Source organism: Tenrec ecaudatus, chromosome 3 (assembly GCF_050624435.1).
Source record: "Tenrec ecaudatus isolate mTenEca1 chromosome 3, mTenEca1.hap1, whole genome shotgun sequence".
Lineage (NCBI taxonomy): Eukaryota > Metazoa > Chordata > Mammalia > Afrosoricida > Tenrecidae > Tenrec > Tenrec ecaudatus.
The window spans coordinates 182,230,229-182,243,033 of NC_134532.1; the positions used below are offsets into that span (position 1 = coordinate 182,230,229).

The window sequence follows — 12,805 nt, forward strand, 5'->3', positions numbered from 1 at the left end:
ACCCTGTCTTCTGGAATGTCTTCCCATGCATCTTGAACCCACTTTGCTATTAACTATGTCAGGCTTCATGAGATTTCCTCCTTTTGTTAGTCAGACTTGACCAGATGACAGCCATTCATTGCCACATCCTTCTCATACAATCTTTAAAAGGTTTATTCAAAGATACATGTCATAGGACGGCTCTGATTGGTTAGATGTGAGTAAACAAACATTCAAAGCCCTGCAGTGTCAGTGAGGCTTTGAATGAACAGCGGAGAAACGGCAATCACCCGGGAGATAATGGGCACTTGTCTGTTACCTTAGGGCGGGGGTGGCAGCTAGATGTTAAACCTCGCTGGGGTACCACTCACCCATGTATACACTGAACCCCAGTTTTTCAGCACATTTTTGGTGCTGAAAAACCCGGCTTATACACGTGTATATACGGTAATCATCCAACAAATCCATAAACCACTGTTTTGAGTGGACCTGTTTTGTATATTTTGGGGGACTGGGTTTAAGGCACTTTTAACAATTCTTTAAGACAAGTGACAAGTGTATTACTGAGAGAACCTAGGTGCAGCCATCCACTTATCAAAGAGATCTGTTTAAGTAAGTTTTGTTAGTAATAAATAATGCAGGTCGGAACTGTAGCAATACTGTTTATACCTACCTTCATTTATCTTGTGATTGAGGTAGGTACTGAAGGGTATGTGTACTAAGAGCTTTGGTGGTGTAGTGGGTGAAGTGTTTCGTTACTAACCCCAAAGTTGGCAGTTTGAATCCACCAGCCATTTGATGGGGGAAAAGAGGTTTTCTTCTCCTTTAACTGCTTCAGAAACCACAGAGGCATTTCTGGTATACCTATAGGGTTACTACAAGTTAGAATTGACTCGATGGCAGTGAGTCTAATATATTAGTTCTGAGTTCGATCCTAGGACTGTATAGCTTGCAAAAGCCACCCTGTGATTTCTGAAACACATCTATAATTAAAATTAACCACATGGGCCTAAATTAAAGGGATAGTGAGTAAAGACACAAATTAGCTGGAGCATTGTAAATAAAGGTCAAGTCAATGTCAACTTACCCCAAATCCTTCCTAACCTTTCTAAGTGGCTTACTCAGCTTGAGCACCCAGTGTAAGGAACTCTGAAGAATAGGGTCCTCTCCTCGGCCACCCATTCTGGATATCATCCTATGTCTCACTTCCCACCTCTCACACTTCCATTGATAAATGGGGCGAGCAAATGTGATTTAACATTCTTCACAAATGACAATTATTGATGAGTCCTATTTTTTAAATGCTTAAGTAATATGAATGAACTATTGAATTGTATGGTATGTGAATTAGGGGCCAATAAGAATGATTTTTTGTTTGTTTTTTTTAAATAAATGCTTATTAAGCGGGAAAGTTGAGTATAAGGTATGACTTGACCTTGGACAAACCAAAAGTAACCCTAACAGTCTTAATTCCTGATCAAGCTCAGTCTTCTAGTGATCCCATTCTTTATTTCTTTCTGCATTTGCCCACTCCTTGTTTGAACAAGGACAGCCTTCCCAAAGACTTAAATCAAACTGATGTTTTTTTTACCCCCCTTAACGATGAGAGATCTGACTGTTAGTTATACCTCCAACTGCCCGATATTCCTAATAAAACATTTATAGCCAAGTTTTTCTAAAATACAATGTTATTTTTGCTTTATCAGTGTATGTACAATATATTTAAGTTTCTTATTTAAGCAAAACATAGCAGTCATTTCAAAGTTTTTCTTTAATTGAAAAAATTTAGTAATCTCAGCCTGATTCCTTTCCTTCTGATCAATAATGACTTAAGTCACAGAACTGGAGCATTTATTGTATTTTTCATAGAAATAACACACACCTTATAGAATATGACACTTTCCTCCCACCCCCTCCAAATGATAAAGAGTTTGTTATGGATGTCAGCAGGTTGTAATGCCAGTGAGAAAGCTCAGAAGAAATAAGATAGTCATTTATCAGGATATGTTACAAAGGTCTTTCAATTCTGCTAATAATACCAAAGGGACATTATTCTGCTGTAAGCCTCAACCTGAAAACATTCAGTTCAAGTTTGTGAGTCAGCAAACCCAGCACGCCGAATTAAGTGCCTAGAGGTCCACCCTGCCCCCAAATCCAGCCTCCTGCACAAAAGCCCTCAGCTTTATTTGATCCATGAGTTGGGAAATCCACCACTCCATTATATGGTCTGACTCCTGGTCCTGTTGGGTCTTCTGAGGTCACCACCACATGAGGAACTGTATTAAAGGGTCATGGCATTAGGAAGGTTGAGAACCACTGGTCTAAATGAAAAGCTTGATTAACAGTTTGACCTAATGGAACGAACTCCAAATACACTCCCCCCTCACTTACAAAAAGAAAAGGAAAATGAACATCATCTTGATCTTTGATTTCACTGATGAGCTTTTTGGGGGGTGAGGTGACAATGGCATCTTCCACTGGCTTGATTGATGTTTACTTTCCGGTCTTGTCATGACCTTGGGGAAAGTCCGGGTCAGTTCGGCTGGTTAGAACCCGAGGCACAAATTTTGCAGCATCCCATCTCATTCCCAAATCTTCCATTAAAATTCACTGAATCAAGCTCCAGATAGTCCAGATAAGTTGCCTGTTTTTTAAGTGATCTGTCGTCAGTCTTCAAGCACAAGTGCATGAATTTTGTCAACATTGTCATCCACTCAGGAAGCTGACAGATGTCCAGAACAAGGTTTGGCATCCATCAACATTTCACCTTTTTTGAAATGAGAAAAGCCCTCATACACTTGAGTTTTGTTTGTTTGTTTACACTCGAGTTTTTCCCTAAGCGCAGTCCTTGTAAGCTGTGTTCGACATCACAACAGTTTCTGCTGTATTTTTACAAAATTTCACCGCTGCACATTGTTCTCTCCGGTCAACACATACACACACAGAGCTTGTATGAAACTGCTTGTATGAAAAAATTCACTGTGACCAGAGAAATCCTTCCTCAGCAAAGCCACTGTATGTACTAAGTCACAGTGAGTTGCTCAATGCTGGCCTAGCAGGAAAATGCGTACTACTACTAAAGCTCTGCCCAGAGGAGGTTCCCCCCCCCCCGTTTTGGGGGGTAACCCTTTGTATATAATACTTGGATTACACAGGCTCGTGTGCTTTTTCCATGTTTACTTAGTTGACACCTCACTAAGGTGATTGCTTGTTTAAAGACAAGCCTTTAAGACCCCAGACGCTATTCTTTATTCATAGCCAGACACATCTGGTTTCTGCAGGGTACTTCCTATAGCACCTTTATCTTTAGTGATCCCTTCTTGGGGTGGATATTGAGCAGGGCCATGTCGTAAGAACTAATTGTTCTTACATTGGGACTACAATTAAGTGCAATCTCAAAATCCATGTATCTATGTCTGTGGTTCACTTTAGAGACATTATCAATTTATAAGAGAGTGCATTATAAATCATCCCCCGGAGCAAAAGGTAATTTTATTGATAACCCGAAAAAGAACAAACTCACTGCCATCAACTCAATGCTGCCTCAGCCACCCTCTAGGACAGGGTAGAACTGCCCCTGTGAGTCCCAGCCTGTAACTCTTTACAGGAGGAGAAAGCCCCATCTTTCTCCCGAATTCTACTAATAATATCATTAGCTAGTAGTATAGAATTTAAACCACTGATGAGAAACAAATTATAGAGGTATAGGCTGGCTTCATATCTCAGTACATGAATTGTTGACCCATGCAGACTAAGCTCATAAGTGACTGGACACTTTACACAAACAATGGGGGTTGTGAATGGGGCAAAACTTTAAATGATATTCAAAGGTAGAACCATGCCCACCAGATAAAACATATGCCATAAGAAAGCAAGGAGGGCATAAAAATAATAAATGGTAGTTCAGGTCCACCATTTATTGAGCAGCCTCAAAGCGAGAGATCTGAACCAAAGCCCAATGGCAGCCAATTGCCGCTCACGTAGTCAAAGCATCTATTAGTTATGATCATCAGCCTTAGCCAACCATAGTGAGTCATTTGGTACCACTGAAAGCATAAGAGTCTACACAAACCTCCCCACATTTCGACCAGCTGGCCCCTGGGGCTGAGCCATGCCCATAAGCTCAGTGAACTTTACCTTTTAAACTTCCAGTCTCTTTCCAGGTCTTCCCTTAAAATCAGAATTCCTCTTTTCTCAGCAGTTCTGGTTAGGGTTCAGGTTCTCTTTTCTAAGCCCCTTGCTCTACCTTGACTTCACATTAAAACCTTTTATTTTCAGGCAGTCCTTAACTCCTCATACCCAAATACACTCATCTAGTCTCCACCCTGGACTTGATGAATGTGCATAGAATCTGGGCTTCTGGCAGGATGGCTCCAGTACACACTGGCCTCCTGTTAATCAGCCATGCTTTTAAAAACTGGACCACTTCAGAAGCCGCTTTTCTCCTCAGCTGCAGCTTACTATTCCTTATATCAGTTACAAGCAACAGTAACCAAAATAAATTATTCTAGGAGTCAAATGCCTTTTTTGTTCTGTCTCAAAAAAAACAAACATTAAGTGAGCCTAGATCCTTTGCAATAAATCCCACTTTTTTTCAATTGCCATATAATTCACATAACAAAATTTAATAATTCACTCCTATTAAGGAGAGTTGTCCAACGAATGTCTTTTAATGATCAGGGATAATTTTTGGCTTTCCAATTTTCTTATCTATTTTACAGAAATCATATATTTACCATATAAAGCTTAATGAGCAAAACACTGAAATTTTTGCTTCCTAAAAGTTAAAATTTATTCAATTATTTATAGTCCACAGGTGAGAAAAATGGGAAATTGTGGTCTCCAGATGAAGAAGTTTCCCCTGAAGTACTAGCAAAGGTAAAATTTTGTAGCTCTTAATAACTCTTAGTTGGTATAAGGAATGTTTGTCAGTATTCCTTTTACCTAATACTTAATGTGCATTTTTCAGTGGGGTGTTTTATTTTCAATTCCTTGGTGAAAAGTTGTTTGTTTTTTTCACAAAATTGCGCTCATCATTTGGTTATTTACATATGGCTGTATTCAGTGTCCTCTGCAGACTTTCCTCTTTGCTGAACAGTCACAGTGGGACTCTCTCGTTAAAAAATTATTGCGTGTTGATGCATAAAGCCATCTAAAGATTAGTAGTCTAGATTTACCACTATCACTTGGAAATATTAACTTGTAAATTTATTGCCATCAGATTGATGACTTTCAAGAGAGAGAAATTATACTTCAGTAAAGGTTCTTTTTTAAAAAAATAATGATCTTAACATTTGAAACAGGGCTTGAAACTGTTCGAACCAGTTTGGTCAGTGAAGCAAAACTGGAACAGACCCAGGTTTTTAGAATTTGGGCTAATCCCAGTGTGTAAGCCAGGACTGTTGGAAAGTGATCAGCCATTCAAAGAGGTGTCATCAGCTGCCATGTTTGAAGCAAAGACCATTGTGTTCTACTGAGCCGGGAATGAGAGCTGATTTATTATGCAATGCACTCACTCACCTAAACCCTATCCAGATTTTCTTAGGAGACAAAATGTGTGGTGGGCTTCAGCTTGTAATTCCCGTTCTGGTTCGTGCGTGTGGTTCTTTCGCCTTTTTTACAATAGTAGTCTGTCTGGTTTCCCTTCAGCTGTGGCTGAATGCATTCGAGGTCCTGATTTGAAATAAGAAACTATATGTCTACATTGATAATCTGTTTCACTTTTCATAGCTTCATTGTAGTCATGTGTCCATCCATTCCTGTATCTGTTGTTAGTGAAGATAGTTAATAATACCTGTATCCATTCACTTGCTCTCGCAAGTATATTAGCAATCTTTTGAATACAAGTAAGACAACAATCTTTTGAGTACAAGTTTGGAAGTAATTATAACCACAGATCATTATGGAATCACATAGATTTTTTTTTACTAGAATGTTGAGACTGCATCAGACGACTTAAATGGTTTCTTTAAAACTGCTACTTTAGCAGTATGAAAACTATGAACATCTATCTAAATACTTTTAATCGCTATAATTAGTATGGAGAAACTGAAAATGTGAAAATGGTTAACATACTTGGCAGCTAACCAAGAGTTTATATGTTCAGATTAACCCAGAGGTGCCTACTTTTGAAAAATCTACCACTGAAACCCCTGTAGAGCTATTTGTGTTTGAACACACATATCAGTACAAGTCAGAGTTGACTCTACAGCAAGTAGTTTTTACTTGGTAGCATTTTCAGTAGTTGCCTTTTAAGTAAATTTTCAAGTAATTAAATATGTTGAATAACCAGGACACGCAATTAGCCACTATCTATATACTACTTGTTTCAGTTGCCTACCTGTTGGAGGTAAGAATACTCATTAAGTTGTTTAAGAGATTAATTAATACAAGTACAGCTTTGGAAAAGTACTTTGCATATATTAAAGACCAAATAAATGTTCATTTTTATTGTCACTATTGTCTCTGGGACTTGTCTAATAAAAGATAAGTAATTTAATTAACATAAAGTAGGCTTCCTTTAATTTGAACTTTAAGTTGCCTTTCTTTTAGCATGTTAATATTTTATAGGTACAGGCAATTAAACTTCTGGTAAGGTGGCTGTTGGGTATGAAAAACAACCAGTCTAAATCTGCCAATTCAACTCTTCGGTTATTATCAGCGATGTTGGTTAGTGAGGGTGACCTGACAGAACAAAAGAGGATCAGGTGAGATTTTTTTTCACTTCTAATGTTCTTAGCTCAGTGTTCATAGCATATACATTGGAATTATTTGCCTAATTAATACTGAATGTTAGAATTGTACCCTCGACTTTGCAATCACATCTCACATCCTACCTTCACACTTAGAACTCTTCCAGTATTTTTATTTTAATAATTCTGTCGTATCTTTCTATAGTCCTAAAGACTGAACTTTTTTCTCAATAATCCATTAGTCTGTCACTTCAGTCTAATGTCCTAGTTAGCTTCAGCATGTGGTTCAGTGAAACCATTTCTGTGTTCTTGCGCTGCACAACACTGCAATAGGGATTGTGTAGTTCATTGCCCCAGAATCCATGTGAGGATGGACAAGCATTGTCACCTGTGCTCGGTGCATCATTCCTGTTGTCTAGGAGTGCCCTCTGCTTCGTGTCAAGCAGGAGTCTCTCATGGGTTCCTGTCATATCTATATTTCCTTAGTCTTCAAAGTAACAGAGCAATGCTGTGTTCGATATAGAAGTTGAAAGGCTATAAGAGAAAGGCTGTCCTTTCTCCCCATTCATTATCACACTTTGCCATCTAGACAGGAAAACTCTGCAGGAGGCCCCAGGGACTTACTTGAGACACATGCATTTTTATATCTATCCCTTCCTTCTTCAGTGTTTCCCAGAATAAGAGATTCTGCCTCCTGAAGGGGGTGCTTAACTGGGGGTGGGGGTGGGGGACGACCTCCGCAAAAGCAGGTGAATGCACATTATCCTTAATTACAAGCTATAAAACAAATCTTTTTAATATCCAGGGAAGCACAGAAGAATATTTTCTAAAAGGAGGTGGGATGGTTTGCCAAATAAGTTTGGAAGCTTGTGTTCGATGTGTTCCTTTTTCTCATGTAAATCAGCAGCTTTTCTCCCTCATTTAAGCTGACATGAGTCTGCATCTTATTGTTTGTATATGTATATGCCAAAAATGTTTGTAGAAAATATACTTAAAATATTAGTAGGTTGGTACTTTGGTTTTGTTTTACTGCGTTTTCTACAATGAGTAAGTATACGTCTTAAAATGAGAGGTGCAAAGTTCCCAATGTGATGGCTCTTCCTTGCGTGGCTGTGGTGGAGGGGCAGCAGGACAGAAGCAAAAGCAGGTGCATGTATCAGAAAGTCACAATTTGAGCCGTTTTCCATTTGTTTAGCTCATGACCTCAAAGCAACTTTCTTGTTTGTCCATTACCAGATTTTAAGCCTAAATCATCGTACACCTTACACTCAAAAAGGGATCAAAGTGTGTCTATGAATGAATGATAAAGGTTATAGGAAATGTTTATTTCTTTTTTGTTTATAGTAAATCTGATATGTCTCGCTTGCGATTAGCTGCTGGCAGTGCCATAATGAAGCTTGCTCAGGAACCTTGTTACCACGAAATTATTACCCCAGAACAGTTTCAGCTCTGTGCGCTTGTTATCAACGTAAGTCATGTAATCCGCGCTCTTGTGTTCAAAGCTTAATACTGTTACGGTAATAAATAGTAAAAGCGGGCTGCTGACTTAGCTCCGTATCTCCCAAACATTAACTTGTTTATTCACCCAATGGAATTTTGTTTTCAGAAGCATACTGTAAACTTTTTTTAAAATTAGATTTGGTTTTTTTTCCCCTTTGAAAGTACTGATGTTTCTATCTTAAGTGTGTGTGTGTTTTTCTGTGCTGCTGTAGGATGAGTGCTACCAAGTAAGGCAGATATTTGCTCAGAAGCTGCATAAGGCACTTGTGAAGTTGCTGCTCCCATTGGAGTACATGGCGATCTTTGCCTTGTGTGCCAAAGATCCTGTGAAGGAGAGACGAGCTCATGCCCGACAGTGTTTGCTAAAAAACATTAGTATACGCAGGGAGTACATTAAACAGAATCCCATAGCTACTGGTAAGTACCTTTGAAAGTTTTCTGTGTGTCAACAGATCGTATCAGTCCATACATTTTTATATTTTAAATTTTTGTTTCTAATGGCATGGCAGCTTTTAAAGTATGTTGTCATTGTAGTGGTGTGCCTCCTAGTTTTTGAAACTTATGTATAGTACATAAAACTTTCCATTTTTCTGGTGAGCTAAACAGTATGCCTTAGTTTGAAAACATTGGTCAGTTATCAGAGACCAAAGAATTATTTTCCTAGTTTTGCCTGAGACCCACCATTACAATTTTTAATTGACTTTAATATTCTCTAAAGTGAAAGTTAAAATATTTCTGGACCATCTAGCTGTCACATTCTCTCTGGTTTTAAAGCAATTGAGGGAAGAAATGGAAATTGAATTGGTTAGGACTTGAATATGAAAATGATTTTTTTAATTTAAATCATTTTATTGGGTCTCTTATCACAACTCATCACAATCCATACAAGTCTTATCTCAATCCATACACACATCAATTGTGTAAAGCACACTTACACATTCGTTGCCCTCATCATTCTCAAAATTTGCCTTCCGCTTGGGTTCCTGCAATCAGCTCCTCAGTTTCCTTTTTTCCTTCCCCTCCCTCCCATGAAAATGATTTTTATAAAAACCATTATTGCTGTGTTTTCCTTTTAGAGAAATTATTATCACTGTTGCCTGAATATGTAGTTCCATACATGATTCACCTGTTAGCCCATGATCCAGATTTTACAAGGTCCCAGGATGTTGATCAGCTTCGTGATATCAAAGAGTAAGTCTTGTTTTGTTTTTTTTTTGCCAAGAATCCTGAAGGTTACATTAAACTATGCCCTATTATTATTCCCATCAAAATGAAATTGTGCTTTTGTTCATATGTTGTAAATTCCCATCTGACAAGTTCCTATTGGTTTATTTTTTGTTTGTGTTATTTTGTGTTTACAATAATATGTCTTTTGAATACTTGAACTAGGTTGCTTTGGTACTTTTAATTTTTTTTTTTGGTACTTTTAATTTTTATATTACATAGTTTGTACTATGTGTATAAAGAGCTGAGGTTTGTTCAGTTTGATAAGTTGTATAGTAAAAATTTCTGGACTTGAAATTTAACTTTACTTGAAATTTAGTTTTTAAAATATGCATGAGGACTCACACGGAATCTTCTGTAGCAGCATTGTTGTAATACAAAGTTAGGTTTGCTATACTAGATGTATAGCGATATATAGGTAACACAGAGAAAGATAAGATAGACAAGTATCCACTTATTCATGAAGTGTTGCTTATATAAAATAGAAATTTGTATATTAAATAAAGCAGAGATGGGCGGCGGGTTAAGAAAAAAAAAATAAAACAGAAGTGAAAGAAGATCTAGAATTACCCAAAAGTGTCCTATAACAAACTTAAAGCGCCATCTGCTTTCCCCTGTTCCTATGCTTTGGGGGAGGTATGCTTAAACTGACTCTTTGAAGTAGGTGGGACAGTAAGCCTTCTCTTACTTGAGGTCCTACTCCACATTTTTCTCTACTTCCTGTAGCTGGAAGTGTTGTATCTTTTCGTTGAAATCCTAGAGGTGTAAGCAACATGACTTTTTTTTTTTTGACGTTTTTTGCAACATTGTTCTCAATAATCATTTGTCTGCTATCCTGTTTTTACTCAAACGCTTCCATGGATTACCAGCTTCTATAGTTAGAAGCCTGTCATTTCCTTAATGTAACTTCCAACACACTCCATCAATGGTGATGTTGTGCTTAATATTTCAAATGCTTAAAAATAATGATTTGTAAATTTTTATATGTCTTTAAAGCCATATTAGTTAGACATGTGTTTCACATCATTTGGGGGACAGTAGTTGTATGTTGTATGTTACGTGCAATGTAGACAAGGAACTTCCCAGGGGACCCAGATAGAACCTTCCACATTGATTCAGTAAAGCTTTGTTGGTTTTGTAAAGAATCATTCTGGGGATGTCTTGAAAACATCAGTTTCCAGGTTCTTCAATAAGAGTTGTCCATTGAAATTCCCCCAAGAGGTTCTAATGGTTAACAGGGTCTAGTATCCACTTTTTCTTAGAAATTCAAGTGACCTCCTTAGATGTTTTCTAAGAGAGTTCAGTGAGTGTACAAGTGGGAAACAAAACCAGTTTGCGATGTGGTGGCTTAGATGCATGCTAGAGTGCCTTCGGTGTGCATCTCATGGTGTCTCGTGAAACTGAGCTGAGTTTTCGTTTTTAATGTTCATATTTTGTGTTTGGATTTTCTACTTGTGTGAAATATTATAAATAGATGTTATCTTTAGTACAATTTAGAGTTTTCCTGGTGATCTATTTTCATGATTTACTTTGATTTTACTGTCGCTAGACAACAAGAGTTCCTGGCAAGGTGGTAATCCATTAAGTACAAAAAATACCTATATCTAGTGTTTTAATAGTTAAGTCTGTTTACACTTAGGTGCCTGTGGTTCATGCTTGAAGTTTTAATGACAAAGAATGAAAACAACAGCCATGCCTTTATGAAAAAGATGGCGGAGAACATCAAGTTGACCAGAGATGCACAGTCTCCAGATGAATCCAAGACAAATGAAGTAAGATGTGTGATATGTGTTAGGCATGTGGGAAGATGTTACAGTAGAAACACCTTAGCACTCGTAGCCCGCTTATTTTCCTACTGTTGTTTTACGATAGTCATGCAGAGGAGCCCTGGTGGCATAGTGGGTTACAGGTTGGGTTGCTAACTACAAGGTCAGCTATTCAAATCCACCAGCTGCTCCTTTCTAGAAAGATGAGCCTCTGCTCACATAAAGATTTACAGCCTCAGAAACCCACAGGAGCAGCTCTACCTGTGTCCTAGAGCATTGCTATAAGTAAGAATCGACTGGGTAACCGTGAGTTTGAGTGTATAATCATTCAGTTTTTATTGTATCTCATTATAAATGTGTATGAGGAATCTTTAATACTATGGGGAAACAAACTTCTGCAGACCAGGAGGGGAAAAACAGTCAAATTGATAAGTGCATACATTGGTATGTTTTTGTTTGGGCTTTGTTTCTCTTTTCATTTATTTTGTTCTTTGCATTACATATTTGATATTCATGATATATTAAGGTAGAAGATAGTTTTGTTTGATCAAGGAACAAATTACCTCATGTCCTTCTTTTGACTCTACTTGTAATTAGTACTTGTGGTTCATTTGTACTACCGAAGGTTACATTCTCTCTCTCTTTTTCCTCCCTAGAAACTGTACACAGTGTGTGATGTGGCTCTGTGTGTTATAAATAGTAAAAGTGCTTTGTGCAATGCAGATTCACCAAAGGATCCGGTTCTCCCAATGAAATTTTTTACACAGCCTGAAAAGGTAATTTTCCTTGATTTTTCTAATGCACTCAACTGACTTAAGTTTCAGTTACTTTCATCCTCTGGCAAAGATCAGACTGTCTTACCACAGAGTGAAGAAATACTGAGTTTTTCTTGGGATAAGAGATTGTCCCAACGGCTTTTGTTTTGTTTTGAGAAGGATGTTTTGTTTTGATAAATGATGAGGGCAACAAATGTACAAATGTGCTTGACACAATGGCTGGATTGTAATAAGGGTTGTAGAAGCCCCCAATAAAATGATTAAATTAAAAAAATTTTTTTTAACATGACATTTAAAAAAATATTTTCATCCAAAACTCTGCAAGATATTGTTAACGCCTTACAGCGTAGAGAATGCAAATCAAGTTTAGCAGTTCAGACTAGACAAAAATCTTTGTTGTTGCTTAGTCTGAGCTACTTTTCTGGGAATTTTAAATATGAAAGGGGGATTTTTCAAAATTCCTAAATTATTTTAACTTCATTGAAGTACTGTTAGTCTTTCGCAGGCAAAACATACACATTGAATGTTCATTACAGTGTAATCATCTGTACAATTATATATGAAACGTTAGCATCAATACAACTAACTAGTCTTGGCAACTGATAGACCTGTGTTCTCATCAACCACTTCTAATGTGAGGGAGTTTAGATGAGTTAACACCTCAAGACCTTAGTTTTTCATCTGTGAAGTACGGTACTGGCACCTGTGCACAATTACTAATACGTTATATAAGTTGATCTGATGAGTTTGTCACTTTTAATAGATGCTCAAAAATAGTCCTAATTTAATTCACCTGATTCATTTTTCTGGTAACATGGAATTGCATTTCTTTATTCTTTGCCTTAAGGTGACATTTTGAAGTTTGTTT

At 37.5% G+C, this 12,805-nt stretch overlaps 1 protein-coding gene across 5 annotated transcripts in view; it reads left to right on the forward strand.

Moving 5' to 3' along the window:
- PDS5A (PDS5 cohesin associated factor A) overlaps positions 1-12,805 on the forward strand; it is a 138,918-nt gene that overhangs the window by 110,369 nt on the left and 15,744 nt on the right. For all 5 annotated transcript variants that reach the window (XM_075544409.1, XM_075544411.1, XM_075544410.1 and 2 more), the window contains 7 exons: positions 4,789-4,857; positions 6,550-6,686; positions 8,016-8,139; positions 8,384-8,588; positions 9,248-9,362; positions 11,035-11,167; positions 11,818-11,937. In XM_075544409.1, coding sequence (XP_075400524.1) covers positions 4,789-4,857; positions 6,550-6,686; positions 8,016-8,139; positions 8,384-8,588; positions 9,248-9,362; positions 11,035-11,167; positions 11,818-11,937 — 903 coding nt within the window. The remainder of the gene's footprint in view (positions 1-4,788; positions 4,858-6,549; positions 6,687-8,015; positions 8,140-8,383; positions 8,589-9,247; positions 9,363-11,034; positions 11,168-11,817; positions 11,938-12,805) is intronic.